This window comes from Tachysurus fulvidraco, chromosome 21 (genome assembly GCF_022655615.1).
Source record: "Tachysurus fulvidraco isolate hzauxx_2018 chromosome 21, HZAU_PFXX_2.0, whole genome shotgun sequence".
Lineage (NCBI taxonomy): Eukaryota > Metazoa > Chordata > Actinopteri > Siluriformes > Bagridae > Tachysurus > Tachysurus fulvidraco.
Genome location: NC_062538.1, coordinates 3876599 through 3904098, shown reverse-complemented (window position 1 = coordinate 3904098; position 27500 = coordinate 3876599). Strand labels below are relative to the sequence as shown.

Sequence of the window (27500 nt, the reverse complement as noted above, 5' to 3'; positions counted from 1 at the left end):
ACCTTCAACCAAAGCTGGCTGGAGTTCAGTGGACATGCACCGTAGACAGGAGAAGAGGAGGTGCTGGACACTCCGAGAGGACCGGACAAGTCTGAGCTGGTGGGACATTCATAAAGAGCTGAAACAGAAACTGCAGCTTTATTTGGTCTTTCGTTCGATTCCATAGCAGAAACTTTCGTCTTGGATTTGGGTTCTGTTTTCTCCTACAAACGTTATTGAGATTTTGATTTATACTGAAACAGCTCAGCGAGTTTATTATAAAAACCTGTACGTATGGAGCATATCGAATATGAACAACGCCTCCTAATAAAGGAGGATTGTTTTCACTGTCGGAATGTTGATATATCTGATTAGCACGCATATTTGTGCCTGAGGGTCAGTGCACATAAACAGGACAAGACAGGGAGTGCCTCCTCTTAGCTCCAAGGCTCACAGAGCACTGAGGTTTATCAATTTACCTGCACACGGAAAAGAGGAAGAAGACGGAGTGAGACACAAGTGGGACACAGGATTTTTTTTACCTTTTGTTCCATTCTAGGATACGTCTAGGATACTAAGTCATTCAGAGATGCTGTGATTTTAAAACCGGCGGAAGGCGTGAATCTGAGAATCAAAGACGCAAGATACAAGCAAGGAGGAGAGAGGAAGATGCCTGAGAGCAAGCAGGCAGTCCACCGAACAGGAAGCTACCTCTCCAACTCTGCTTACAGAAAAATAAAAAGAGTGCTGAGCTTTAGAAGGCGTGAGTATTTTAAGCTTTTTACAGAGACGTGCTGAGAGATTTTGGTGCAGTGCAGCAGCAGCATCTCAAACAGCGTTCGCTTTGAAATTTATGAGTTCAAAAACATGTCTCTGAACTGCATGCTGATGTCGTGTACTGCAGCATTGTATTTTCTGAAATGATAACTGCATCATAACCCTTGAAGCTTGTTTTAAGTTCAGGTACAGTAAGAACCTAGGGTTTGATTGATTACACCCTTGTCTTGTACTTTAAGGTGTGTTTGGGCAGCGGTTGGAGGAGACGGTGCTGTACGAGCGCAGGTATGGAGACCACATGGCTCCTCTTGTGGTGGAGCAGTGTGTGGACTTCATCAGGGAGCAGGGTTTGATGGAAGTTGGGCTCTTCAGGCAACCTGGCCAGGCAACGCTTGTCAAAGAGCTACAGGAGGCTTTTGATGCTGGTGAAAAACCATCCTTTGATAGGTAAGTGATGGGTAAGATCACTAAGAACATTTGTTAGGGGTTATTGTACATGATGTTTTGGAGATGTTATATACTGTATGATGTGAAATGCCAAAGGATCAAGACCTTTAGCTACATGACGACTAAGTAGACAGCATTCTGTGGGGTTTTATTATTATTTTTGTATCTTAGCAGCACAGATGTCCACACAGTGGCCTCTCTGCTGAAGCTGTACCTTAGAGAGTTGCCTGAACCACTAGTACCCTTCTCCCGCTATCAAGAGTTTCTTATATGTGGCAAAAAAATCTCCTCGGACAGGGAACAGGTAATCTCCTATTCTGTTAAAGTGTAGTGTGTTGCACAGGTTAAAATGTTTTAAATCTTGATCATACATACCGTATAAGGTTTTATATAACCTTCTTCTGGTCTGGCTTCAGGGACTGCTGGAGTTAAGAAACCTTCTTCATGAGCTCCCTGTAGCTAATTTTAAACTGCTGAAGTACATCTGTCAGTAAGTGCTAGATTTAAGATTGGAACAATTGTTGCTACGAATTTATTAAACGTGTGCATCTCCAACATTCGAGTGATGGACAAATCCTCTTGTTGCAGGTTCTTAAATGAGGTCCAGTCCTTCTCTAGCACCAATAAGATGAGTATCCAAAACCTAGCAACGGTTTTTGGGCCAAACATTCTTCGACCTAAAGCTGAAGACCCTGAAAGTATAATTGGGGGTAAGAAACACAAAACAGGGGTGGTACTAGGCAAGCTCTGTTGGAGCCAGAGATCTATAGGCTGTGTATTCTGATTTCGATACCAGTAGGCAAAAAAATTCAAATGCCTTTTAGTCATACCATTAATACTTTTATTGACCTTTCTCACTAGGTGCAGCTATAATACAGCATCTGATGTCAGAGCTGATCCGAGAACACAGCATGCTCTTCTCAAGAGAAAACAACCGCAAGGCACCAAAAACCTCAGGACCAGCTTTTGCTTCCACGCATAGACAAGGCAGCCAGGTAGAGTGGATGTACACCAAGCCTGCTGCTCCTCAAAGACACCCTCATCTAGGATTGAACAGTGATGGTGAGCACCAACCAGCTCAGACTTTCACACCATGCTCCAGGAAATTCTCACTACCTCTTATGTCCGAACGGAGATTTTCCTTCCAAAGTTCACACACCCCGCATCACCTAGAAGAGCTACAGCAGCAAAAACAGGAAGTCTCCCCTCAGGCAAGCTCGACTCTTCTTTACGAAAACCACGGTCCATCCCTCTTGGCACTGGAGTCTCCTCACTCTGGACCTTTGCCTCCCCCAACCACTCCACCAACTGCCTCTTCCTCAACGATTATAGTTGGAGAAGCTGGACATGAGAGCTGTATGCAGTCTACAAGCTGGCCAGGCCTAGGGCAATGTGGCTGGGAGACTGAGAGAATTCTAGGAGAAAGTGGTGGGAGCAGTGAAGCCCAGGACAGCACATTATCTGTGTATGACAACATGGTCACTGGGGTGCATCGGGATGACTGTATAGAAGAAGGTGAAGCTGGCACTGGGATGGTAGACTTGGAGGGTGGCACTGCTAGAATGGCTGACATCACCAGTTCCTGGTCCTCCTGTGAGATTCTGCTTGGGGATGGGGGCTCTGGTAGCGGTGGAACCGCTAGTCCTTGCCACAGCTCCGTTTGTTTCGCTTCTTACAGATCAGACCTTGGAGAAAGTGACTTACACCCATGCTCTCCTGCCTCTTCCACTGCCCCCACAGATGCCCCATTAAGTACAGGTAGCAGTGAGGTCTTTCTTCCAAATGCTTCTACAGATTCTCAAGACCCCCCTGCCTCTCAAGCAATACAGTGCCTCGTGGTTGGCCTACGGCAGCAAATGGCCAGGCAGAAAGCGGAGTACGAGGCCAAGATCAACAGGTCTGAACACCCTCATCAGAGCATCAGAACTTTCTCACTGTCATTAAACTGTCCAAAGTTCACATAGAAAACACTAATGGTTTCACATCCTCATGCTGTTGATCAGCACAAACAACTTTTTCGTTAAACAGTAAACAGACTGAAATAGTCTTACATGCATTAGTCTTGCTTACTCTGGGAGATTATAGAAAAAAAATAAATCATTATATGTTTAATCTATCTGTTAAGGTTGGAACAGCGCAACGAGGCCCTCCGGGGGCAGGTAGCGGGACTGCGTGAAACTCTGGAGCAACAGCGTCGACATGTCAGCGTCGCTGAAATCAAGATGCGGAACATGGAACGAGCTCGGGCTGACGCAGACCGACGGAATGCTGCACTACAACGAGAAATGGAGCAGTTCTTTGAAACCTTCGGAGAGCTGAACTCTGAGGCTCGGAAAACAGAGCGCATCATCCAGAGCTTCTGACACTCCTGATGTCTCGGAGCTTACATACCGAGGCTGATCTTGGTAACACTGTGATCATTTGTCTCTGGCATGTACAAATTTTAAAAGCCTACTGGACCAAACGGGTGGAAAAAAAAAAAACATTGAAAAAGAAGACGCATGTCTGAAAAATGCCTTGTGCCACACGGCAACACAAAGACAATAAAATGACCCGAGTGTGTGGGGTAAGATGTGTTAGCAAGCATGGTGTTATACGATACACAAGAAAAAGTCGATTCTTATATAACATCTCAAGACTTTAATACTAAAGTTTAATGTATGACTAATCTCCCTAACTAACGATGGGGTGATTTAAATGAAAACTTAAATGATGAACAATAGAATTTACAAGTCACACAGATCTATATAGAAAATACTTAAGCTACTTAAATACAGTGCATTTGTACCGAAATAAAATGTGTAAGAAATGTAAAGGAGTCTGTAATTTAAAGTGATTTATTTATTTATTTGGCAATTTGTTACAAGTTTTTTTTCTTCTTTTCGCACCCTCACATAAAAATGAATGGATTGGACAGTCAGTTGCAACAGATCTATAATCCTATTTGAGATTTTGCATATGTTTCAGACTTGAGGGTTGGATGACGAAATCTCGCTTGGAGTTTTCCATCACGACGACCCACGAAGAGCACATCCGTACATGACACGACAATAGAAACCACAAAGAAGCATACAAGTATTATCCGTACGTCGCGGTTAAGATTATTTTAATCGGTTGTTTTTCGTCGTTTATGAGTGATGAAGAAATTTTAGGGGTTGTGGGTGGGATAAGGATTCCGACTGGTTCCATCTCTAGCGATATGGATTGTCCAAGTGACAAAAAATATCAGAGGCATACCCTTTAAAACACCAGTAAGCCCTTAAGAGAGTTAATGGCCAGTTTATACTGGGCTTTAATACCATCAGACTCACTTACAGTATGTTCCCGAAAAGTGCTTTCAGAATTCATTCATTCATTCATTCGTTCGTTAACAAACAAGCTAACTTGTGAAAGTAAGTTAGAGGGAAGAAGAAAACACCGACAGTGCACTACTGCAGCACATAATGTATCATAATACATTATTACCGTGCTACTATTATGAAAAGAACCAGGTGCGGTCATACACACACCTGCGTCGTACTTGGACCGATGCTATTTTACAGAGATTGTATAGAAATGTGTACGAGTGAGAAAGCTATTGTGCAAGAGCAAATAACTCTTAGCCTGGTGACAGAAAATGTCTTTAATCATTCTGTCCATCCACATAAAGCGTCTTGATGTTCAGACCAGGTTGAAGAAAACGAAATGGCGAGGATATTAAGGCATGAAGAACATTCGTGCACTTCCGCGTGCGAGGTCCTTTCTGAAAGTCCGTCAGAGGAAGCCTGGGGTGCGTACACGCCGTGTGACGACGAACCCGGCTACGTTTACGTCCGGATGAGTCGATAACGAGGCTTATACTGTATGGAACTGGAAAAAAAAACGAGCTTCAAAGACACTTTTTCGAGGAAACATTCCCTGGGATGCACCTATAAGGAAGATTCGCACTGGACAACAGTTTTCATGCATTCCTGTAAAATAACAGCTATATTATACAGTGGAATTTTATTTTGAACAGTTTGTTATATCGGTTTCAAAGCCTCGGCACAGACGACGTCACGTGTCGGTTCTTTTCCCAGGGCAAAAAATAAAAAACTGAACAGACAATTCAGTAACAACAGACCGCTCGACGTGAAGCACATGCTGTTGTGGTAACAGGACAAGATTTATAATACAATGCTACTCTCTGTGTCGGTTCACAGCATGCCAGCTTCTAGATGCAGTGAAAATGCAGGACACACGGGAACAAGGTCGTCTCTCAGAGAGTTTAGTATAAAATAAAGCTCAAGTTTCTTTCCGTAAAAGGGCATTGGTGTTCAATACGTGATTAAAAAGAGAAAAAAAAAGATGCAAATTTGATTTGCGAAACATTCTTATGGGTTTAACTTAAAAAAAAGGCGATCGCCGGCTTCAAGTTCGTATGTAATGTACAATGCTGCAGGTTGTGCAGAATCCTTTGGAATGATACAGAAAGGAAAAATTGTTTCAGCGTTCCTCATATCATGCACGCAACATGACGAAAGCGTATGGCACACAGTACTTTCCTTGACCATTTTTACAGAAGCTGTAAAATCGGGTTTCCACGACACACACAAACACACAAAAAAAAAAGTACACATAATCCATATATGTATATATACATGGCTACACCCTATAGGAGTGAGATGCATTATCATCAAGTTCTCTGACTGAAAACATGGTGTATCGTGTCTATATACAGAAGCAGGCACTACCATTTCTTAAAGTGTATTCGTTCAGGCATAATCGGGGAGCCTGTAAACAGATCCCTGTTCTTAAAAAGAGTTCAAGATGAGTGGCATGCAATACTTTAAACAGAGCGTTGAGAACGTTAACGTTTCCAGAAGAGGGAACTTGCTATTGATTAGCCGGTTCCAGGAGTGTCTGTGCTTCTTGAGGGAGGATATGAAAAAGAACGGAGAGAGAGAGAGAGAGAGAGAAAGAGAAGAGAAATAAAAAAAAAGGGAGGGAGGGGAGGGAGGGGAGCGAGTACCATGAGCTTCATTGTAATCTTTTTATCTAAACGTTCATTACAGTTTATTGGACATTTCGAACTGAACGAGGAGTGAAATGTAAACGATGTGTTTCTGCTTGACTGCATGATGATAATAAACCGTTCTTATTGCGAATGTTTCGTTTAGCAAACGGGTTTTTCGACTGATAAGCATATTTCCGCTGCCTTTTCCATTTAAGGAATTCGGTAATCTTTTCCGAAGAAATCTGACCAAATTGAGTTTGCAGGCCACGACTATAGGAACCTTTATAGCGCCTGCTCTTAAATACCTACTCGATTTACTTACATGATTAGGCTAGGGAACGTGACTGAATGTAAAGAAGCTAGGTGAAAAATTATTCTGTGAGAGAATCATAAGTAAAAGCCCCAGAGTGTCACCGCCTGTCTGTCTGGAACAAGTCAGGGTCCACATGGCCATCTGGAAAAATGTGTGGAGGAGAAAAATGTAAAGAGAGAGAGAGAGAGAGATTGGGAGAGAGAGGGAGAGTGAAGGAGTGAGGGGGGGTGAGGGATTGGGAGAGAGGGGAAGAGAGAGAGGGAGAAAGAGGGAGAGAGAGGGAGTGAGAATGGAGAGGGAGTGAGGGATTGGGAGAGAGTGAGAGGGAGTGGGAGAGAGAGAGAGAGGGAGAGAGGGATTGGGAGAGAGTGAGAGAGAGTGAGAGAGAGGGAGAGAGAGAGAGAGGGAGAGAGGGATTGGGAGAGAGTGAGAGGGAGTGAGGGATTGGGAGAGCAAGCTATGGAGTGCAGTGGCTCACAGTCACTCCTCTAATCCCCCAGCGATGGTGTCGATGCAGGAACTATCTGTATCCGAGGCCAGCGTCTGCTCGGTGGACATGGACGAGATGTCGTTAAAAGACGAAGACTGAGAGGTTGTAGCACTGCTGTTCAGCGCACCATCTACTGCAAGGCATAAAATACCGTGTGTGCGAGCACACACACACACACACACACACACACACACACACACACACACACACACACACACACACACACACACACACACACAGAGTCAACTCCAAATGAAAACATCTGTAAAAGAACACAAGCAACACAAGCAAACGTTCTGGTGAACTCACCCGAGCACTCCTCCTTTAGGACACCGTTTTTGTTCCTCTCTTCCCAGTCCATCACCTCTTTATAGATCAACTCTGGTCAACGGCAGACAGGTAAAATGAATCATCTTATCGGATGAACACGAAGACAAAGGGACATGTAAATCTCTCATACACTCTTTTATACCTTTCCACTGCTCTATGCTGTGTTCCCTCTCCTCCAACTGTTTGTCTGAGATTTGAGGTGGGGGCTACAAAGAGGAGAAAAAAAATGTTTTGCTACTGCAAATACACCAGACAGACCACCTGGGTATAAAACGGAATAGTTCATAAAAAGAAATAAATACATCTAATTTGCACAATATGTCGCTAAGTGGATGTGTTGGATGTTTTAATCCTCTGTTCATAAAACTATACAGAATTTTTGTGGTTGAAGAGAACAACTTTGAAGACGTAAACTAAACTACAAACTTCTTCGAGCCGTGAGTGTATTCCACAACCACCTGACCGGTTCCTGGAAGTGAGTTAGTAAATGTACGCACGTGTTTATGAATGAGATTTTGGGCGAAACAGACTTTAATTACAGAGCAGACGGAATGTGAGGGAGGAAGGTTTACACACCGCATCAGCCTCAGCTGGGTCGTACCACACGTGGATGTAGGGATGATTCAAGGCTTCCTGGACAGAGATGCGAGACTCCGGATCGATCACCAACATCTTTGATAACAGGTCCCGAGCTTGACTAGCTGTGGTAGAATATATAGATAGATGTGTTGAGGTTATCCAAGAGTATCCCGAAGATTGAGTGAGTGCGAGCGAGAGTGAGTGAGTGCGTGCGAGATTGATGGTGTGAGTGCGTGCGAGAGCGAGCGTGCGAGTGAAGGTGAAAGAATGTGAGAGTGAATGCGAGAGTGAGTGAGTGAGTGAGTGAGTGCATGTGTGTGTGAGTTAGTGCGTGCGAGAGTGATGGTGTGAGTGGGTGCGAGCTAGCAATTGCTCGAGTCAGCTCGAGTCAGTGCGTGCGTGCGAGCAAGCTCGAGTGAGTGCGTGTGAGCGAGTGCGTGCGAGCGCGAGAGTGAAGGTGCAAGAATGTGAGAGTGAATGCGAGAGTGAGTGCGAGAATGAGTGCAAGCGTGAGTGAGCGATTGCGAGCGGGCATGAGTGAGAGAGAGTGAATGCGAGAGTGAGTGAGAGAGAGTGAATGCGAGAGTGAGTGAGAGAGAGTGAATGCGAGAGTGAGTGAGAGAGAGTGAATGCGAGAGTGAGTGAGAGAGAGTGAATGCGAGAGTGAGTGAGAGAGAGAGAATGCGAGAGTGAGTGAGAGAGAATGCGAGAGTGAGTGAGAGAGAGAGAGAGAGTGCGAGAGTGAGTGAGAGAGAGAGAGTGCGAGAGTGAGTGAGAGAGAGAGAGTGCGAGAGTGAGTGAAAGAATACTTGTCTTACTCTTCAGCTTGTCGTGCTCGGTGTCTGACGGAAAAGCCCAGTCTGGGAAAAGCTCACTGAAGCTAACTCCAGGGAAATGTGGCTTGTTCATCACGTAGTTCCTCACTGTCTCCATCAGACGGTTCATGAACTCTAGAGAAGGAGTTCCCAGCACCTCGATAACCTTATTCCACTGGTCAATGTCTAGCGGCAGCCAATTTAAGGTCAAAAACGGAAATGAAATCCGATCCGTTTTACACTACAGCAACTTCTGGTTAATTGTATAATAATGATTAAAACGTTACTCGGTGAACAGTTACGCACCGACAGCAGGTTGAAACGTTTTCTATCTAAACAAACCGAGACGTCTGCTGTTTTTCCCACTGCGAGTTTAGGGGTCGAAAATAGAGTCTTTAATCGTCTGAAAGCCAAAAGGGGGCTCATGCACAGACCATTAGATATTAAAGCAAGACTGCAGGATTACAGCTTAAACCTACAATAATAAATATCTTATTTTTATCTAAAATAAAAGTGATTGTAGGGCAATTTAGTAAACACAGAGCTTTTAGTTTAGGCCATCCTTAAAAATATTTTGGTTTGCAGTAACAGTAAAAAAAAAAGTTTCAATGTAAAAAAAAGTACAATTTTGGTGACGGTGATTACGTTGGTATGACTTTAAACAAATTAGTATATCGTGACGTCACTGACTGGGTCTTCAACTCGTGCCTTCCGGCGCATCATCGCAAACCTTATTTTGATGCTGGACAGTTTTTCCAGAACTTCGTGCCTAGTTAAAGCGGTGTTGAGCTGTTTTAATGATTTTTTTAGATGTATTATGTTGCCCGAACCCGTATGACTATGAACGGTGACGGCGAACATTTTGTTTACTGCAGCCGCAGCCATCATTCCCGAGCGCGGACCGTTGACTATGACGGTGAATGAGACGAAGCGAACGCACAGGCCATAGTGTGACATCCGGTAACCAATAGTGTAAACATAGACAACGTCACAGGTTTCTATTTAAAAGAAAGAACGTAGCCTTCGTTTGTATGTAGGCCTAGGCGATTTATATATTTACAATACTTACTAAAATATAATTACTATTATTTTATTGCTTTTGTATTAGTTGTTTGAAGAGTACAAAAAAAAAGGTCGGTCTTAATGCAAATTTACACCCGGCAAGTCGGTCGGACTTAAAGGGAAAAAAAAAATATTTGAGTCGGTCCTACATTGACAGGGTCGGTCGGGTTACGGCAAACAAGAATATTTTTACGGATGGCCTTAATGCCGGAATTCATTGCTGTAACTGTGTTCAGCTCTCTGAAATAAGGACAGTCTCATTGAAGCTTACCGAGACAAAATATTTCACTGCACCAGAAACAAACAGTGAGGTCTAGACATATCCAAAGAACAGCATCTTGCCTCCAGGGAGAGAAGAAGCCTTGCAAATGCATTCTGCTGCCATCTGTGTGTGCAGCAAAGCGTTGCGCTTATACAGACCGGGAGGGGAATAAAAATCCTGTCAACTTAACAAACAGACTAAAAAGAAAATCCTGTCATGTTTTAGAGCTGTTACACAGGGGTTTTTTTACACCTGGTCACTTCATGCGTTTTCTGTGATCCGATAGCTATCCGATGGTAAAAAGACCAGGTCTAAATTCCCTCCGAAACGGTTTCGAGACGGATATAAATCCGATCGTACAAACCCCTTCAGGAGGAGGTCTGGGACGTGTTTCAGATGAAACTGGACGGGTGTAAATGAATGTGGTTGTTCAAGCCACATACGTCAGCGCTATACTCCTCCCAAACGGAAGTACGTCACCCACCGGTGACTCGCGAGTCGTGCATCGCGCCAGAACAAATATGTTTTCCCACCAGCGCTGGCTCTGATCTTTCACCCAGGCGTCTCGTTGGGACTTAAAATGCACTGCTGCCGCCAGCGAAAATGCAGCAAACAGTAAATGCTGTTTTTTGTAGCAACCGCACACACCAAAGCGTGTTCCATTTCAATTACCCAGGAAATGATGTCAAATATATTTGCATATTGGGCGGGAGTAGAAAGATCGGATCGATATCCGATTCGCCGAGACGCGTTTATGTGGCCTGATGTAAATGGAACAGTTTTAACAAATCAGATAGCTATCGGATCAGAGACAACACATGAAGTGACCGGGTGTAAAAAGTCCCACAGACACACAAGTTAATGTGAGAAAGTTTGGACTGAGCAGCTAGGATACGATCAGTGCCTTGGAATATGACGCTGCCTTTCACCATCTCTCCCATGATGCAGCCCACTGACCAAATATCCACTGCAAAGCCAAGACACACAAACAAACCGTATTCAAAACTCAAATCGGCTTCTAAACAAGTCAGACGCAACATTCCTGTAACGTGACCATTCGGATCGTTACCGTTCTCCTTGTACTTCATGCCTAAGATGACCTCCGGCGCTCTGTAGTATCTGGTCACCACGTATGGAGTCATCATGAAGTTAGTGCAGGCGGTCCTGGCCAGGCCGAAGTCTAGGATTTTTAAAGTGCAGTCTGATTTCACCACTATGTTGCTCGGCTTCAGGTCCTGAGGAGCGGGAAAGGAAAAGGTTCGATCTCAGTGGTGACTCTGGGCATCTCCTACAACCATGACACGTCGTCCCAAAGCTGTGTTTATGGAGTTTTATCACATTTCCATCACTGAAATGTTATCCTGGTTGCTGGGTTTTCTTGTTTGTTTGTTAATAAATAAATAAATAAATAAATAAATAAATAAATAAATAAATAAATAAATAAATAATTGAACTTCAAACTTTATCATTTTTAAGCTGCTTTGAGACGATGTCCATTGTTAAAACCACTATACAAATAAATTGAACTGAATCGAGCTAGTAAAATTTGAGGCTGTCCTTTTAATACGGCGGTGTGTCGACCGCATAAATATGTAGTAAAGCAGCTATAAAATACCGCATCGTCTTAATCGCTCAGACTTGGTTACAGACCCTCAGTTTGGTGCTTATGCGGTTCAGATGAACACAGGATGTCTCGGGGTATGAAATAACCCAAACGGACTGTTCGAAAAGTCTGAATCTACACTGCGTCGTTATTAAAGTACAACCGTAAAAGTGAGGGACGACCTATTAAAAGAAGCGAGCGCCAAATCTAAAGTTAGTACGAGTTTATGACAACGCGAGACTGAAGTGCTGGATCTCAACATTGCTACAGGAGATTCGAGCTATTTTGAAATGGAAATCAGATCATAACCCTGAGGATAAGTAGCCTATAAGACATAAAAACTGTGCCTATCTCAGGCGTCATCGGGCATCGAGGCAGGATACACCCTGGACGGAGTGCCAACCCATCACAGGGCACACACATGCTCTCATACACACACACACACACATGCTCTCATACACACACACACACACATGCTCTCATACACACACACACACACACACACACACACACACACACACACACACACACACACACACACACACACACACACAATTTTCCAGAGATGCCAATCAACCTTCCATGCATGTCTTTGGACCGGGGGAGGAAACCGGAGTACCCGGAGGAAACCCCCGAGGCACGGGGAGAACATGCAAACTCCACACACATAAGGCGAAGGCGGCAATCGAACCCCCAACCCTAGAGGTGTGAGGCTAACGTGCTGACCACTGAGCCACCCTGATCGTTTCATTTAGAGTTAAATGAACAGAAGTCAAGACGGCGTTTTCTTCAGACCTTTGTTCGAGTCTTACGTCTTTAGCAAAGCCCAAATCTTTGTCTTTGATAATAACCACAGATTGAAAAATGCTTTAACACCTTTAATGAACTACGCTCATTACCCTGTGGATGATACCAGCAGAATGCAGATGTCTGATGCCACACAGGATCTGATAGAGCAAGTAGGACATCCTCTCGTGGTCCAAGTCCATGTGGATCACCTGACACAGACTGGCGTCCATCAGCTCCATCACCAGGTACCTAGGAGGCAGAACATCATTTATCTGCACCCTTGCAGTGTGCATTACAGCTTCGATAAAACTATTATTACTAATAATAATAATAATAAAAAAAAAGGTAAATCTGTCCAGTGTGTAAAAGCATCGTAGGCGAGAGAGAGAGAGAGAGAAAAAGAACTTGTTGCTTACAAATCCTGAAACTCCTCCAGAGACTTCTGAGGTGTGAAGACGCTGAGTAAACGAATGATCTGTGAAGAGAGGAGAGACACGGGTGATCGAGTCGGCTGGGATGATTAGCGTGACGAGTAAACGTGGGAGAGGAGTGTGGTGGTGGAGAAGGTGGTGACGTACGTTCTTGTGATTGACGCATTTTAGCAGCACCAGTTCTCTGTAGGCTCGCTTGGCGTGGGTCTGGTTCTGAAAAGGCCGGCTGAGCTTTTTCACCGCTACAGGGATGCCCAGGACCGTGTCAAGAGCAGAGCTTAATGCGGTGGGTGGGGGGAAAAAAAAAAGAGGCCAGTATAATAATAATAATAATAATAATAATAATAATAATAACAATAGTAATAATAATACGCATCAGAAATAGCATGCCAGAAAAAAAAAGACGTGGGCAATATCTTTCCATGAGGACCATGAACGATCAGTAGTTGACTATCAGGGAATTTGGCCAGAACGTTACCCCCCCTGGGTCAACTGGTCACCAGTACATGTACTACAGGAAAGCCCTGCATCACCGTCAAGCAAATACCTGGTCTCCTACTGCTGAGACGAGAACATGGAGATTCTGAGCATGTCCTTCCCGTGTCAGCACGGGTTTCCTCCAGGTTCTCCATCTTCCTCTCGCATCCCCAAAAAACACGCCAGGACATGGGTACACTGTCCCTAGGTGTACACGTGTGTGTGCATATCATTTATTTTCTACAATGGTCTTGAGCCTCATTCATGGCCAGTGTTCCCTGGAGCAGACAAAGCGGCACATAGCTCCATACTATAATACAGAAGGAGGTATACCGGTGTACACTACCCATAAAAGTGAGCTAACCATGCTAGCACTTTTAGGTCTTTGTTTTGTGTGTGTGTGTGTGTGTGTGTGTGTGTGACGATATTCTTCTGCATTGTTTCGCCGATCTGTGTTGTTACGAGGCGGCACACGTTCGAAATGCGTTTTTATAGCTGCGCAAGTCAATACTGCAAAACACAATTAACACTCTTGCTTAACCATGGGTTTATTTTACACACAGAGGCCACACCCCTTTTCCATCACAGCTCATATATACCGGCGGTGAACGTTAACATTTTACGTATTTGTAGTCTTGCTCATCAACAGACGGCACGTTCGGAAATCTCTAGCACTTCTTCGTCTATACGAGTGTTAATGGGTTACGCTGATGGAGGTGGCGTGACGGTGGCACTCGGTACCCACTCACCAGACGATGCCCTGCGCCCCGGAGCCGATAGCACGGAGCTGCTGGTAGCGCCGCAGCACCGTGAAGGTGGAGTCCCCCACCTGCACGCTGTAAAAATGTCCTTCTCCTTCACTCATGGCTCCTCTATTTGAGTGCAGCTGGACAATTCAGACCTGAGAGGGAAAAAAACAGGAGAGAGTGAGCGAGCGAGCGGGGGGAGAAAGAGAGCGAGCGAGAGAGAGAGAGAGGGGTGATGCGCTTGGCTGAGAGATATTACGCCAAGTCATCGCTTGGTGTGTACACTCGTTCCTCGGCAGCTTTACCGTCTCAGAGCTGTGTGTGGGAGATGACCCTCTGAATGACTCATACAACAAGAACCAGACATGAAGCTTCATTAAAATCAATGAGGATCATGTCAGAAAAATGGCAATTATTAACTCAAGACGAGGCGAGAGCTACGTTCAGACATCGATCTCGCTTACCGTCAAACGTGACTTTCTAATTAATCACTGTCTAATCTAACTGTCCGACAGACGACGAGGTGAAGTGATTTCCATCTCATCCTGGAGTTCATGTATGACGGAAGAACCGGACCGTCTTTCTCTCCAGGTCTTTCGCTCCTAAACGATCTCCTCTTCTGCTCATCCTCTTAAACTCTCTGATTCTTATTAGGTGAGACGTGTTGATCGGCGGTGTCGAGCCAAGCCTGGCGAGATAAACGTCGTTAGCATTTCCGCAACTCCATTTGCCAAGGTCAGACTAGCTTCTTATTAAGGGTGTCTGATCCGCCGTGGAAACGGATGAACGTAATCGGGTTAAAGAGAGCGCTATAATCCAATATCTTAATGGAGCTAGTTCTGACAACAGGCAACCGCCGGAGCAGTGGCATCACTTTTACAGTAAGAAATAAATGCAGAACAAAAAAAAAAATCGAGCTGATGAAAATCATGATGTGATACTGCTGACTAATTCCTGGATGATACGAACACAGAAAAAAACCCAAAAGGAGTTAAGTAATCAATGAGGGTTGGGTTCATGAGCTGTAAGTGTCTTGCTTGTTTCTTGAGAGGATGATAAGCTAAAAAGAAAATGTGGCCAAATTACATCTCACCATATTAGACATATTATAGTCTGGAATTTCTACAGGAATTAGCTGAAGCTGAAATAAAAAGCTTCACTCTTCATCGTTCCCCCTAGAAACATTGTAAATCGCAGCCACCACTCCGTTGTCTCAGAACTACTTACTAACTTACCGAATTCACCAAGCAGTATCAACAGACTGAAATGAGAGGGGGAAAAAATGTTCGTAGGTTTGTAAGCCCAGATGGCCAAGCTAATCTCATCCACATAAGAAATATACGTTCCTCTGAATGGTAAAGAAAACAACAACAACAACAACAGCTTAGGGATGAGTTACAGATCACACTAAGTGATATGTAAATGCCAACTCTTTTGAGCTGAACTCCTCCTGTGCTAAATCACAGAAAGAAAGCACACAGCAAACAGCTCCCGCTTGCCTTGGTGCTTCGTTCCCATATTTCCAACTGTGAAAGACTGTGAAAGAGTTTTTATTTATTTTATTTTTTACTGCAGCCTCCCAAGTAACGACCGAGCTAAAGATGAATTCCAGACGAGACGACAAACTGAATGGGTTAGTAAATTACAAACAATGAGATCCCAATGTCGATCGACAAATCCACACAAAGGTGAGTACAGCCTTGTCACATGAGCTTGAGGAGATGTAAATAGTCCAGTGACACATAAAGGCAGAACAGACCTTCAGCCAGGGTGCTGCTTCTTCCCTCCTTCCCTCGTCCAGTGTTATTCCTCTATTTGTCTTTAACAAGCCGTGATTAAACCGAACTCCGTTCTTAACGTTCCAAGCAACGGTCCCTATCAAAATACAGGAGCTAACGCTTCGCTTCACTCGTGCGATTCGTAACCACCATCCGGGCCGAGGTTCGATCCGTGACTTCCATTACACGACTCTTTTACGGTGTCCTAAGATTAAACACGATGACATCGTGTGGCCACATAAATCACAGCGATAGGAAGAGAGGGAGGGATGGACAGAGGAACGGTGGGTGTACGGTGTACGGATGAGGATGAAATCGATTAAATACATTTCCCTCAAAAACGTGTAGAACGTCTTAGCTCATATCAAGGCCAGGTAGTCGACAAGACTTGTATCAGAAACAATCAGACAAGGAGATCAGACAAGCCTCCATCAGGAAGGGTGTTGGTCTGAAACACTGGATCGATAGACGTCAGATCAGATCGGACACGTTTTCCAGTAATCCTGATCACTTACGCCGTGCTTTCTGACCGACCCGACAAGGATCGTTCGTGTCGGCTCTGGTCGCAGCTCGTGTTAAATCCACTCCATCTCTGTGCCTCTGTTGGATCTGATTTGCATTCCTTATCAACAGGAGCTTTAGTGAATCTGGATCAGTATCAAACATCAAACATTAGCTGACACACAAACCTCGGAACAATTCTCTGATCCGGTGTCAGTTCCGAAAGACAATTCTGACAATCAGATGTACTCTGTGTCTAAGAAACTGCCCTAAAAGGCAAACCATTACATACAGCTTTTATACTAGAAAGAAGTGCGGTTACGTCACTGCGTCTTACAGCGCGTACTTCCGTCCTAAACAGTACGCACAAACCCGCACTATTCTATCGTACTTTTCAGTACGCATTAAGAACATTAAGAAGTGGACTTAGCTTCCTAATCAATCACACAAACCCGATCGACCTGCGATTTCTTCCACTCACTTCCACACGCTTGTATGATTGTTTGTACGATTTCATGCTTACAATCCGTGTGAATTTATTTATTTATTTATTTTAATTCTGGATGTAGCTACAGGTCATAGTCGTTACTTTACCTCAGCAATATACCTTCACCGTATGTAGCATGTTAGCTTCGAGAAAACACGGCTAACACCCGGCTAGCGCGCGCACACACGCACGCACACACACGCACACACACACACACACACACACACACACACACACACACACACACACACACACACACAAAGTGACAGCGGTTGTTATTCTGCTAATAAACAAACATATGACGTTATATAGTTTGTATGTTTAAACTGTGCAGTTGTGTATCAAGGTTATCACAACACACAAGTTCACGGTCCTATAAAAGAGCTAAAACGTGTGTGAAGCGACATGAGCCGAACAGATTGTTCATTAGCCTGTTTGCTCAATGGACGCTCACGTACCTCCTCCTCAGCTCCTGGTTTGTCTCCAGTTCTCTCCCATATACACGCCAGATAACGGCTCGCTTTTACACACACACACCGCCTGCGCTGTTAGTTTAGGTGTCTGAGGTGAGGCCGGTTTTCTGTCCTTCTTTAAGGGTTTTCAAGGTAAAATCCGAAGTGTTGCCCGTGGCTTGGTGGCATGGCTGGAGGGGCGGAGGTCTGTGTGTGTGTGTGTGTGTGTGTGTGTGTGTGTGTGTGTGTGTGTGTGTGTGTGTGTGTGTGTGTGTGTGTGTGTGTGTGTGTGTGTGAACACACGAGCTGGGATGATGTCATGGCGTTGCCGTCTTCTCAAGTTGGAACTTAGCAGCTAAGAGCTAAAGTTACGAGCACGCGAACTAGTGCACAGCATACTATTTAGTACGGAAGTGGGAATTGAATCCCACGTGGTATTTGTCTTAGCCTACTGGTTAAGGCTTTGGACAACTGATCAGAAGGACATAGGTTCGAATCCCAGGTCTTGGATTGGCATTGCTTGGGCCCCTGAGTAAGGCCCTTAAACCTCGACTTAAATTGTAAGCCTGTTCTGGATAAGGGTGTCTGCTAAATGTGAATAAAGTGCAATTTTTTATATATAATTCTAAAACATTTGTCAAAATGAAATGTATTAATCTTTATGAATATTTTTATGAAACAATATTATATATAAACTCACTTTGTGTTCATGCAAAAAAATTTTTTTTTACAGATAATAATAATAATAATAATAATAATAATAATAATAATAATAATAATAATAATAAAACTGTCTTTAATCTGTAGTCAGCCACTTTTTTTTCGTATTATTTATTATGGACTGCAGTCACATTTATGTTTATTTTTTTCATTTTTGGTACTGAAACACCCAGGATCTGGATCTAGATCTCGACCTAGTACTGGACATTTCCCCTTCACTGCTTTTCGGAACACCTTTTTTGCACTGACACTTTAACTCTGGACTGTCACTTTACCTCCGGACTTGCACAGCACCGTACCACTTTATACACACCATACCACACATGGACACTTAAAGGACAATAATTAAAACCATATGCATTTATGTAAATGTATATAAATTATTTTTCACTCATATTTTCATATTTTATATAGTTTCTTTTTTATATAGTTTATACTTTTTTATTTATCTACCTCCTTTTGGTTATATATTTTTTTTTATAGCAAATTGCATTCCTTTTGCTTGAATACCAGACAGATGCAAAAAGCATTTCACTGCATGTCAAGACTCTGTATGTATCTGTATGTGACAAATAAAATTTGATTTGTTTTTATTTGTTTCAGATCATTTTGGTTCCAGATCCACCAGTTGAGGAACAGTCTTTAAATGATCATAAATAAATTCTATTATTTACTATAATACAAGATACAAGGACTCGTCAGGCATATGAATTCAAGAATATGAATCAATTCTGTAAATTTTATGCTATCACTTCACAATCACCAGATCTCAGCCCAGTTAATTGTCTATGAGAGGTGTTTCGGAAACCGATTAAATATTTGTATATTATATGACGAGTACCATGTGGACTGTCTGTGTAATGGCTTTTGTATTTAAGAGCCACTATATCCTGTATCATGTATGTCCTGGTATTCAAACACGCAGCTTTTGGTAAAATCCTGAGCTCAGAGTTTCGAGAAATCAACACAAGAAAGAATCCTGTCATATATGATTTATTCATTTGTCTTATTACAAGTAATCACAGTAAGAAAAAATACTAAAGGTTTCCAAATGATTGATCTTCATATGCAGAAAAAAAAATCCTAAAACCCAAATAAAAAAAAAAGGTATAATAAAACTGATTTGCATTTATGAATATAAACATGAATAGAAGTAGCATATAAGAAAGAATGACAGACATAAGACTGACCGGGGACAACGGAAGCTGGTGATCAAGCTCAGCCTCAGAAAGTATAAAATAAGTTATCTATTTCTACACAATATAAATAGATGAAATCACTTAAATCATGTAAATATTTTAAAGTAAAAAAAAAAAATTCCTCATTGAAAAGTGTACGTAAAGACCCAATATTATCCCGTACGTAAGTGTTATCATGTTATTTAAACATAAAAATGTTAACAAAATTGTTTTGACAATGAACAAATACTAATAAAGGTGTAAAATGAGATGAATTATGGGCGGGTGGCTTTACAGTGTTTTAGTGTTTTTCTGTGCTGTCGTTAACGGTTAAACTTTCACTTCATTCTCAGCAAAAAAAAAAATCATCTCATCTCCTCTCATCTCATCCCGTTCGGCTCCCCTTTACCCACTCGACCCCCTACGAAGGTTGTTTTGGGTCCCGTTAGCTTATAAGTATTGCACACTAGTAGGAAAGAAGAAAACATTCCACCTGGCTGTGTATCTCTGGAAAGCACAGTATGTTCTCCAGAGCACAGAGGTTTTAAGGCACAGTTTAGGGCTCCCTTTACTTTAGGCACTGACGGAAAGAAAGGTGATCGAACGCACATAACCGGACCACCGTCACATTGGTTCATTGGTCGTAGTTTATAAATATGTACAAGTTCACACATACGCACACACACACACACAGACACAGACACACACGCACGCTTACACACATTATCTCACACGTAAACACCCACACTTGGAATTGCACTAGTAGGGGAGACACGTGTAGACTACTAGGACACGTGTTTTTTTTTTTATGGGTTACTCCACTGTCACAGATTTGGCCAGGTTCCTTGGGCAGTCCACCTGATGAAGACAGAGTAGCAGGTGAGTTTTGGGAAAAAAACACAGATACGTCTGTAATTCTGTAATACGTCTATTCTTATTCCAATGCCATTGCTGAAGTCTCAAATCTGAGTAAATCATGAATCAAAATTGATTCATATTGCTTCATTTCTATAACAGCAGCAACTCTTATCCCGTGGTATTGCTGACATCTCGAATCTGAGTGACTCGTTACTCAAAATCGGTTCGTGTTGATTCATTTCTATAACAGCAGCTTGGACACTAGTTCCAGCTCACAGTTTATACAATTTTTATCCCACGGTATTGCTGAAATCTCAAATCTGAATGAATCGGGAATCAAAAGTGATTCATATTGATTCATTTCTATAACAGCAGCTTGGACACTAGTTCCAGATCACAGATTATATAATAGTAATGCATACATACTGTGGAGTCCTGACTCATTTAATATCAGACTCGCAGCGAAAAATAATTCATTTGTTCGTACTGATAAAAAAAATGTTCGATTAGACTGTAAGTTGTTGAAAAAGATTAGATAAAAAAGCTGAATAAAATGAATAACAAATAATTTTTTTAACAATTCTGCACTAACAGGAAACGACCCTGAATAAAACAAATATCCAAACTCAGGTTTAATATGACACATTTTAATCTAAGCGCCCTAATTTCTAGATGTTTACTCACATCATATCCCCGGAGTACCGCCAGGTGGAAGGACATGAGCTGCATGGGGATGACGCACAGAATCCCCTGCAGGCAGTCGACTGTGTGTGGCAGCTCGATGGTCTTATACGCCATTTTACAACTCTCTGTGTCATCCTTACAGCACAGGATGATGGGGCGACCCTAAGTGACAAACATTTTTAACTGTTTATGGAACGATGCCGAATTGCAAAAAAAATTATACGGTGCATAATTAGGGTTAACTAGTGTAAATTTCTTTACAAATTACTCTGGAGTCGTTCTACAGATTGGACAACATTTGCATGTAGTGACCTTTGCGACTATATGAGAATCTAGTATAATTTAGTTAGTTATAATAGTTAGTTAGATTAGATTCTGTGTGTTACCTGTCTAGCTGTGACCTGCTGCAGGGCGTTGTGACACTTGGTATAGCAGCTATCTTTCATGATCACCATGATGACAGGCATGTTTTTGTCGATCAGAGCCAAGGGTCCGTGCTTCAGCTCTCCAGCCAGAATGCCTTCTGAGTGCATGTACGTGATCTCTTTAATTTTCTGAAAAAAGTATCATGACTTGCTCGTTACTTATATCCTCTCATCTCGTCATTACCAACAGATATGTTCACCTGCAGTGATTTAAAGCACTCTAAGCGAGCTCCTGATTAGTTTGGATAGATTTCATGAGTGAAATGTCTTTTAAACTGTATCGTACTCACCAGCGCCCCCTCAAGGCAGGTAGCATAGTTGTAGCCACGGCCCATAACTAACAGAGACCTCTGCTCGAACAGCTCGTCCGCGATATTCTTGATGTCATCGTCAACAGCCAAAACCTCTTTGATCATATCTGAATGAACAGAGTGAATAGAGAGAGAGAGGGAGAGAGAGAGAGAGAGAGAGAGAGAGAGAGAGAGAGAGAGAGAGAGAGAGTGAGTGCATTGAATGCAGGTAACTAAGTAAAACGAACACCACCCTGAATCACCAGGCAATAACCTCAAGGAAATAATTATAGCTAAACAAAATTGTTTGAGTAAAACAGCAGAAGACGAATTTTAAGGTGTAACACGATACGATACCTGGCAGTCTTCGAAGGCCTTCGATGATCTCTTGCCTCCTTTTCTGCAGCGAGAGCCTGTCCTCACTCATCATCAGTCCGAACATGATCAGAGACACAAACTGACTGGTGTAGGCCTGCACAGGAGCACAAGACAGACTCGTGACTTATTTACAGAGACGGAGAGGTAGTGAGAAGGAGAAGGATCTGACGACGTCTGTAACAGATGACGTGTCATACCTTGGTGCTGGCTACGCCGATTTCAGGTCCGGCGTTGATATGGACTCCGCAGTCGGTATCTCTGGAAATGGAGCTGCCCACTGTGTTGGTGATGCCAACGGTCAGAGCGCCGTTCTGCTTACAGTAGCGCAGAGCCATCAGAGTGTCAGCTGTCTCACCTACACACACACACACACACACACACACACACACACACACACACACACACACACCAGCTTATTTCACTATACATTACCTTAGAAACACTATTCCTCGTTTAATTCTTCATTCTGTTGCCATGAAGCTACATTACGAAAACGAACACAAAACAAATCCCTACCTAAACTAAAAAAGAATGTTTCTTTTATTACATGCAGAAGCTTGTAACTTACTATGTCTCACAAGAAGAAACCAAAAATAATGCTTCGTCATCTACTAGAAAAGTCCGGAAGATGTCCTTCAAACTAACACGGCTGCTTACAGTAAATAAAACACGCTACACTACTGTATGAGAATTTTCTTTAGCTCAATCAACATAAAAATCTCATGATTATCAATATTAGCTAGCTAGCTTGTTGCTAACAAAACAGGTGCTCGGACGACGCGGTGTTTTCTTTATTTTATTCCAATTTGTGGCTTGAATATGTGAAAATTAGAAAGATTTCCAAGTTAGGTCAGAAGCGTTGTTATTAAATGAGGGTTATTATTAAATTGCCTTTTCTGTATTTATTAATAAGAAAATAAAAATGTTAAAAAATTCTATTAACAATGTGTAAATGATGGGTTTGTGTTCTGCAAGTCAGATGGCGTTGGAATAAAGTGTTTGAGGTTTTATTTTTGTTGCTTTAAAGGGATTTGTTAAGGCAGTTTCGTCAGAGCAAGTTGAAGTGCTGTACCTGATTGGCTGATAAAAAAGCAAACGTCATCCCTGTAGACCGGAGTTGTACGATCCAGGAAGTCGCTGGCCAGCTCCACCATGACTGGAAGCTCTGTTAGTTCCTCCAGGATCTGGCGCGTCTGAGCACACAGGAGGGTTCCAGATGTCAGTTTAATCGGATATTACATATGAATCCGTGTGCAAAGACATCTAAATCAACTTACTGCGACTCCCGCGTGAAAGCTGGTGCCACAGCCGATTATAATGAGGCGGCGACATCTCTTGATCTCCTTCAGATGATCCTTTAATCCACCGAGCACCACTGCACACACAAGCGCATGGGTTAGGAAGGTTACACACTCCTCTCTCTACCAGTCTGAAATCTAAATATTTTCTGCGACAGACTTGAATCTGATGGCGTTTAAAGCGGTGTCTGTTTGTACGAGCTGCTCTAAATCATCGGGGTGTTTGAGCTCTAGAGGAAGTGCGATGTGTGTCAGACTCTACCTGTGTTTGTGTCGAAGCAGATCCGACCTCTCATGGTGTTGAAGACAGACTCTGGCTGCTCGAAGATTTCCTTCTGCATGAAGGCTTTGAAGTTGCCTGTGGTTAAAAAAAGCACAATAGCTTGCATAAGTGTACTGAAGAGCTTTAATGGAGCTGAGAGAGCAGCCTATCAACCTTCTCATTATGTACGTTCTGTCATGCTTTTCTGATCAACACGGCAGGACAAACTTACTAAACCTATCTGTCCTTTCCTCTTTGAGCGTACGTCCACTGTTAATAAAACTTCAATTGATAATTCTTTTAGTACCTGAAAACCTGAAAGTGTATACTGCTGTAGATTTAGGGCTTTGTGTGGTGGAACAACTGCTTACTACTTTTATGTTAATGCAACACTGCAGGGGTCAAAGCAGCACTTTAGATGTTAATGTGACAATGTGGGTGTTAATGTGATACTGTAGAAGTTATTGAGACACTGTGGGTGTTAATGAGACACTGTGGGTGTTAATGAGACACTGTGGGTGTTAATGCCACACTGTGGGTGTCAATGCGACACTGTGAGTGTTAATGTGATACTGTAGAAGTTATTGAGACACTGTGGGTGTTAATGAGACACTGTGGGTGTTAATGCCACACTGTGGGTGTTAATGCGACACTGTGAGTGTTAATGTGATACTGTAGAAGTTAATGAGGCACTGTGGGTGTTAATGCGACACTGTAAGTGTTAATGTGATACTGTAGAAGTTAATGAGACACTGTGGGTGTTAATGCGACACTGTAAGTGTTAATGAGACACTGTGGGTGTTAATGAGACACTGTGGGTGTCAATGAGACACTGTGGGTGTTAATGAGACACTGTGGGTGTTAATGCGACACTGTGGGTGTTAATGAGACACTGTGGGTGTTAATGAGACACTGTGGGTGTCAATGCGACACTGTGAGTGTTAATGTGATACTGTAGAAGTTATTGAGACACTGTGGGTGTTAATGAGACACTGTGGGTGTTAATGCCACACTGTGGGTGTTAATGCGACACTGTGAGTGTTAATGTGATACTGTAGAAGTTAATGAGGCACTGTGGGTGTTAATGCGACACTGTAAGTGTTAATGTGATACTGTAGAAGTTAATGAGACACTGTGGGTGTTAATGCGACACTGTAAGTGTTATTGAGACACTGTGGGTGTCAATGAGACACTGTGGGTGTTAATGAGACACTGTGGGTGTTAATGCGACACTGTGGGTGTTAATGAGACACTGTGGGTGTTAATGAGACACTGTGGGTGTTAATGCGACACTGTGGGTGTTAATGAGACACTGTGGGAGTTAATGAGACACTGTGGGTGTTAATGAGACACTGTGAGTGTTAATGCGACATTTTGAGTGTTAATGCGACATTTTGAGTGTTAATGCGATACTGTAGGAGTTCATGAGACACTGTGGGTGTTAATGCGACACTCTGGGAGTTCATGCGACACTGCAACACTTTGTGTGATAATGCCACAATGTGGGTGTTAATGCGACACTGTGGTGTGTCTGGTGTGTGTGTTTGTATGTGTGTGAGTGTGTGCGTCTGTGTGTGTGTATGCGGGTGTAACTGTGGGTGTTAATTCGACACTGTGGGTGTTAATGCAACACTGTGGTATGTGTGTGTGTGTGTGCTGTGTGTGTGTATGTGTGCGTGTGTGTGCATGTGTGTGCATGTGTGCGTGTGTGTGCATGTGTGTGTGTCTATGTGTGTGTGTATTTCTGACCTTTCATAATCTGCTGTAGCTCCATCTGCAAGGTCTGGATGACTCGAACAGGGTCCTCTCCAGCGCTACGGTTCATGCGGTGCAGAGACAGCTTCCCCTCCGAAACAGCCGCTATGTCATCATCCTCCAGGTAGATCACCTTATTGGTGTGTTCAATGATGGCACTGAGGGACAGACAGAGAAAGACAAAGAGAAAGATAAACAGACAGACAGAGACATATAAGTTACTGATTTAACAATAAAGCAAAGAAACATTTCTGACTAAATGTTTCTGTTTTAAATGATTTTATATACAGTACATATATATATTATAAGCCGAAGTTGCAGTAATATTTGGTGGCCACACGGAGGCAGCTCTGAGCTCATATACACATATAGTTTAAGATGGAATTTCATGGGTGAAGCTTTTCTTAAAGTTTTATTTTACTCTATGTGTTTTTCTATGTACACTGAGAGACTCCTAACTTATGACCTCGTGTGTTTGTGTGTGTGTGTGTGTGTGTGTGTGTGTGTGTGTGTGTGTGTGTGTGTGTGTGTGTGTGTGTGTGTGTGTGTGTGTGTGTGTCACCTGGCATCAGAGGCAAAGTAAAACTCCACAGCCATCCCGTCATCCACGGAGTGCAGGGCATTGCTTTTATCCACCTTGTTGATGAAGTTCTTATTATGATCATTTCTTGATTCTCCTGTAAATCAAGTGAAAATGACTTAAAACAGGAAAAGTTTTTAGTGTAACCTTTAGTGCAAGAGCATCAGAACGTGTGAGCTGCGTATAAACGCTTGGACTTTGGATTTTAAATTGCAGACACAATTTTCTTTTGGTTCAAACACACACGCTGAAATGTTTCTGTGCAAAGTAAAAAGTGTTTGCTACACAAACATCATGCTACCGGTCCGTGTAAACGAGGAGACGTTTACTCTACGTGCCTCACTATTTACTTTTTTACGCCTCTCCTTTAACAAACACCTCAAAAGCTCGGTCCAAATACGCCGTGCTGACTGTGAGCTCCAAACCTGACAACGCCACAGCTGTTAGCAGTCAGAAGACTGAACTGAACTGTTCATACTATTATGGCACAATTACAGGAGTGTACAGTAAATATGCTGTAGAGTCGTGACCGTACGTTTACAAGAAGGGCATTTCTGTGTCAATAATTCTAAAAGTGTAAAAAGTGGGATTTGTGGAAAATATTTCTGACCCCATTCCCAGAAATTAGGAAAAAAAAACAACTAAACCCCATAATCTTAATTATAAGGTGGAGAATTCAGGAAGAGACTTAAGGTGTAAATCTGTATAATTTAATCTCTGGAAGCCAAAACAGAAGCTCTTCTTACTCATCCTAAAATTTTTATTGTGTGTCTATTTGTGTCTCCGTGTCGAAATTCTTAATACGTCTGATCTCGAGTTTCATCTAGGTCCTGCACTGCAACATGCTTGTGCTGTTACGGTGCTGCTTTCGTCATGTCACGTCGAACCGTGCCTTTCGCCGAGGGTGTGAGTGAAGAGGACAATGTATTAAACAGAGCATTAAAGGTAAAACAGGTTTGGTGAGGCAGGATTTTTGTGTGTGTGTGTGTGTGTGTGTGTGTGTATGTGTGTGTGTGTGACTCATAGGACAGTGCAGGCTCACCGTAGTACTGAATGGGAATCTGCTCAGTGGAGAGTTTGTACTGACTCCGGATCCCAATAAGCAGAGGACTTCCTCTCCTAAAAGGCACAAAAAACCCCCAGAATTTTTAAAATTCAGTAAAATATTCTGTCTGATCTCAAGAAGAGAGAAAAAAACGTATATCTGACGTGTATTTCCACAAAACCGTGATTGTTCTGACAGATGATATTTAGTGCACTACGTTTTTCACGATAAGTCGTCATTTTGTTCGATTTCTGACCAGGTTTGCTCTTCGTTCTCCTTCTAGAACTGTATTTATTTTTCTATATTTATTTATCTATCTGTACTGTTGAATAAAATCAACTGTACTGTTGAATAAAATCAACAGAATTAAAGGTCGATTCGCCTTCTCCTCACATCCGTGTTCACATCCTTTCTGCTGGAGCAATAGGAATGAAACACGACACCCGATGAATGTGGTATTCTTAAGTAATGTAGAACGGTGTGGTGACGTGTGTCAAACAAAAGTTCTCTCTGCTTTGTTTGAACTGGTGTGTATCTGGATTAAAATAAATCATGTCTATCAGACTGTAAAGGAGCTGTAATTCAGGACAAAGAGTCAAACGCTGAAAGGAATGCAGAGATTTCTAAACAGGCTGAGTGAGATGTTCATTCAAATGAAGTCAAATGACAGCAGGCTTATGCAGATAGGAGGAGAAAAGTGAGGAGAGAGAGCTTTCCTAACAAAGAAAGGAGAG

At 42.7% G+C, this 27500-nt stretch overlaps 3 protein-coding genes across 8 annotated transcripts in view; 1 reads left to right on the top strand and 2 right to left on the bottom strand.

The window, feature by feature from the left end:
- The window catches only part of si:ch211-247j9.1 (rho GTPase-activating protein 22), a 6742-nt gene extending 2724 nt beyond the window's left edge, over nt 1-4018 (top strand). The window contains exons 1-7 of one of the 3 annotated variants that reach the window (XM_027153421.2): nt 1-742; nt 996-1203; nt 1375-1507; nt 1620-1693; nt 1792-1913; nt 2065-3100; nt 3329-4018. The exon at nt 1-742 is cut by the window's left edge and continues 1139 nt beyond it. In XM_027153421.2, the coding sequence (XP_027009222.2) occupies nt 649-742; nt 996-1203; nt 1375-1507; nt 1620-1693; nt 1792-1913; nt 2065-3100; nt 3329-3566 (1905 nt within the window). In that variant the 5' untranslated portion in view covers nt 1-648 and the 3' untranslated portion in view covers nt 3567-4018. The remainder of the gene's footprint in view (nt 743-995; nt 1204-1374; nt 1508-1619; nt 1694-1791; nt 1914-2064; nt 3101-3328) is intronic. The other 2 variants (XM_027153420.2, XM_027153419.2) reach the window with 2 other exon arrangements.
- A 2795-nt stretch (nt 4019-6813) lies between these two features.
- Nucleotides 6814-17676, bottom strand: mapk9 (mitogen-activated protein kinase 9). 4 transcript variants are annotated; one of them, XM_027153425.2, is made up of 12 exons: nt 17300-17676; nt 14079-14230; nt 13000-13129; nt 12838-12896; nt 12532-12670; nt 11099-11264; nt 10925-10996; nt 8709-8891; nt 7888-8012; nt 7454-7517; nt 7291-7362; nt 6814-7111 (listed from the first exon to the last, which is right to left on the bottom strand). In XM_027153425.2, exons 2-12 carry the CDS (start codon nt 14192-14194, stop codon nt 6972-6974), a joined length of 1266 nt encoding a protein of 421 aa, XP_027009226.1. In that variant the 5' UTR covers nt 14195-14230; nt 17300-17676; the 3' UTR covers nt 6814-6971. The 4 variants fall into 4 exon arrangements, with proteins under 4 accessions (XP_027009226.1, XP_027009224.1, XP_047661536.1 ...); XM_027153423.2 differs by having other exon boundaries at nt 6814-7114; nt 17300-17672; XM_047805580.1 differs by lacking the exon at nt 17300-17676 and adding an exon at nt 16543-16654 and having other exon boundaries at nt 6814-7114.
- Nucleotides 17677-18990: 1314 nt separating this feature from the next.
- The window catches only part of gfpt2 (glutamine-fructose-6-phosphate transaminase 2), a 19076-nt gene continuing 10566 nt past the window's right edge, over nt 18991-27500 (bottom strand). The window contains exons 8-19 of the mRNA XM_027153449.2: nt 26764-26840; nt 25704-25818; nt 25136-25299; nt 23387-23482; nt 23104-23201; nt 22899-23019; nt 22024-22181; nt 21806-21920; nt 21449-21576; nt 21120-21287; nt 20734-20895; nt 18991-20049 (exon numbers count right to left, since the gene is read on the bottom strand). Coding sequence (XP_027009250.2) covers nt 20005-20049; nt 20734-20895; nt 21120-21287; nt 21449-21576; nt 21806-21920; nt 22024-22181; nt 22899-23019; nt 23104-23201; nt 23387-23482; nt 25136-25299; nt 25704-25818; nt 26764-26840 — 1447 coding nt within the window. The 3' untranslated portion in view covers nt 18991-20004. The remainder of the gene's footprint in view (nt 20050-20733; nt 20896-21119; nt 21288-21448; nt 21577-21805; nt 21921-22023; nt 22182-22898; nt 23020-23103; nt 23202-23386; nt 23483-25135; nt 25300-25703; nt 25819-26763; nt 26841-27500) is intronic.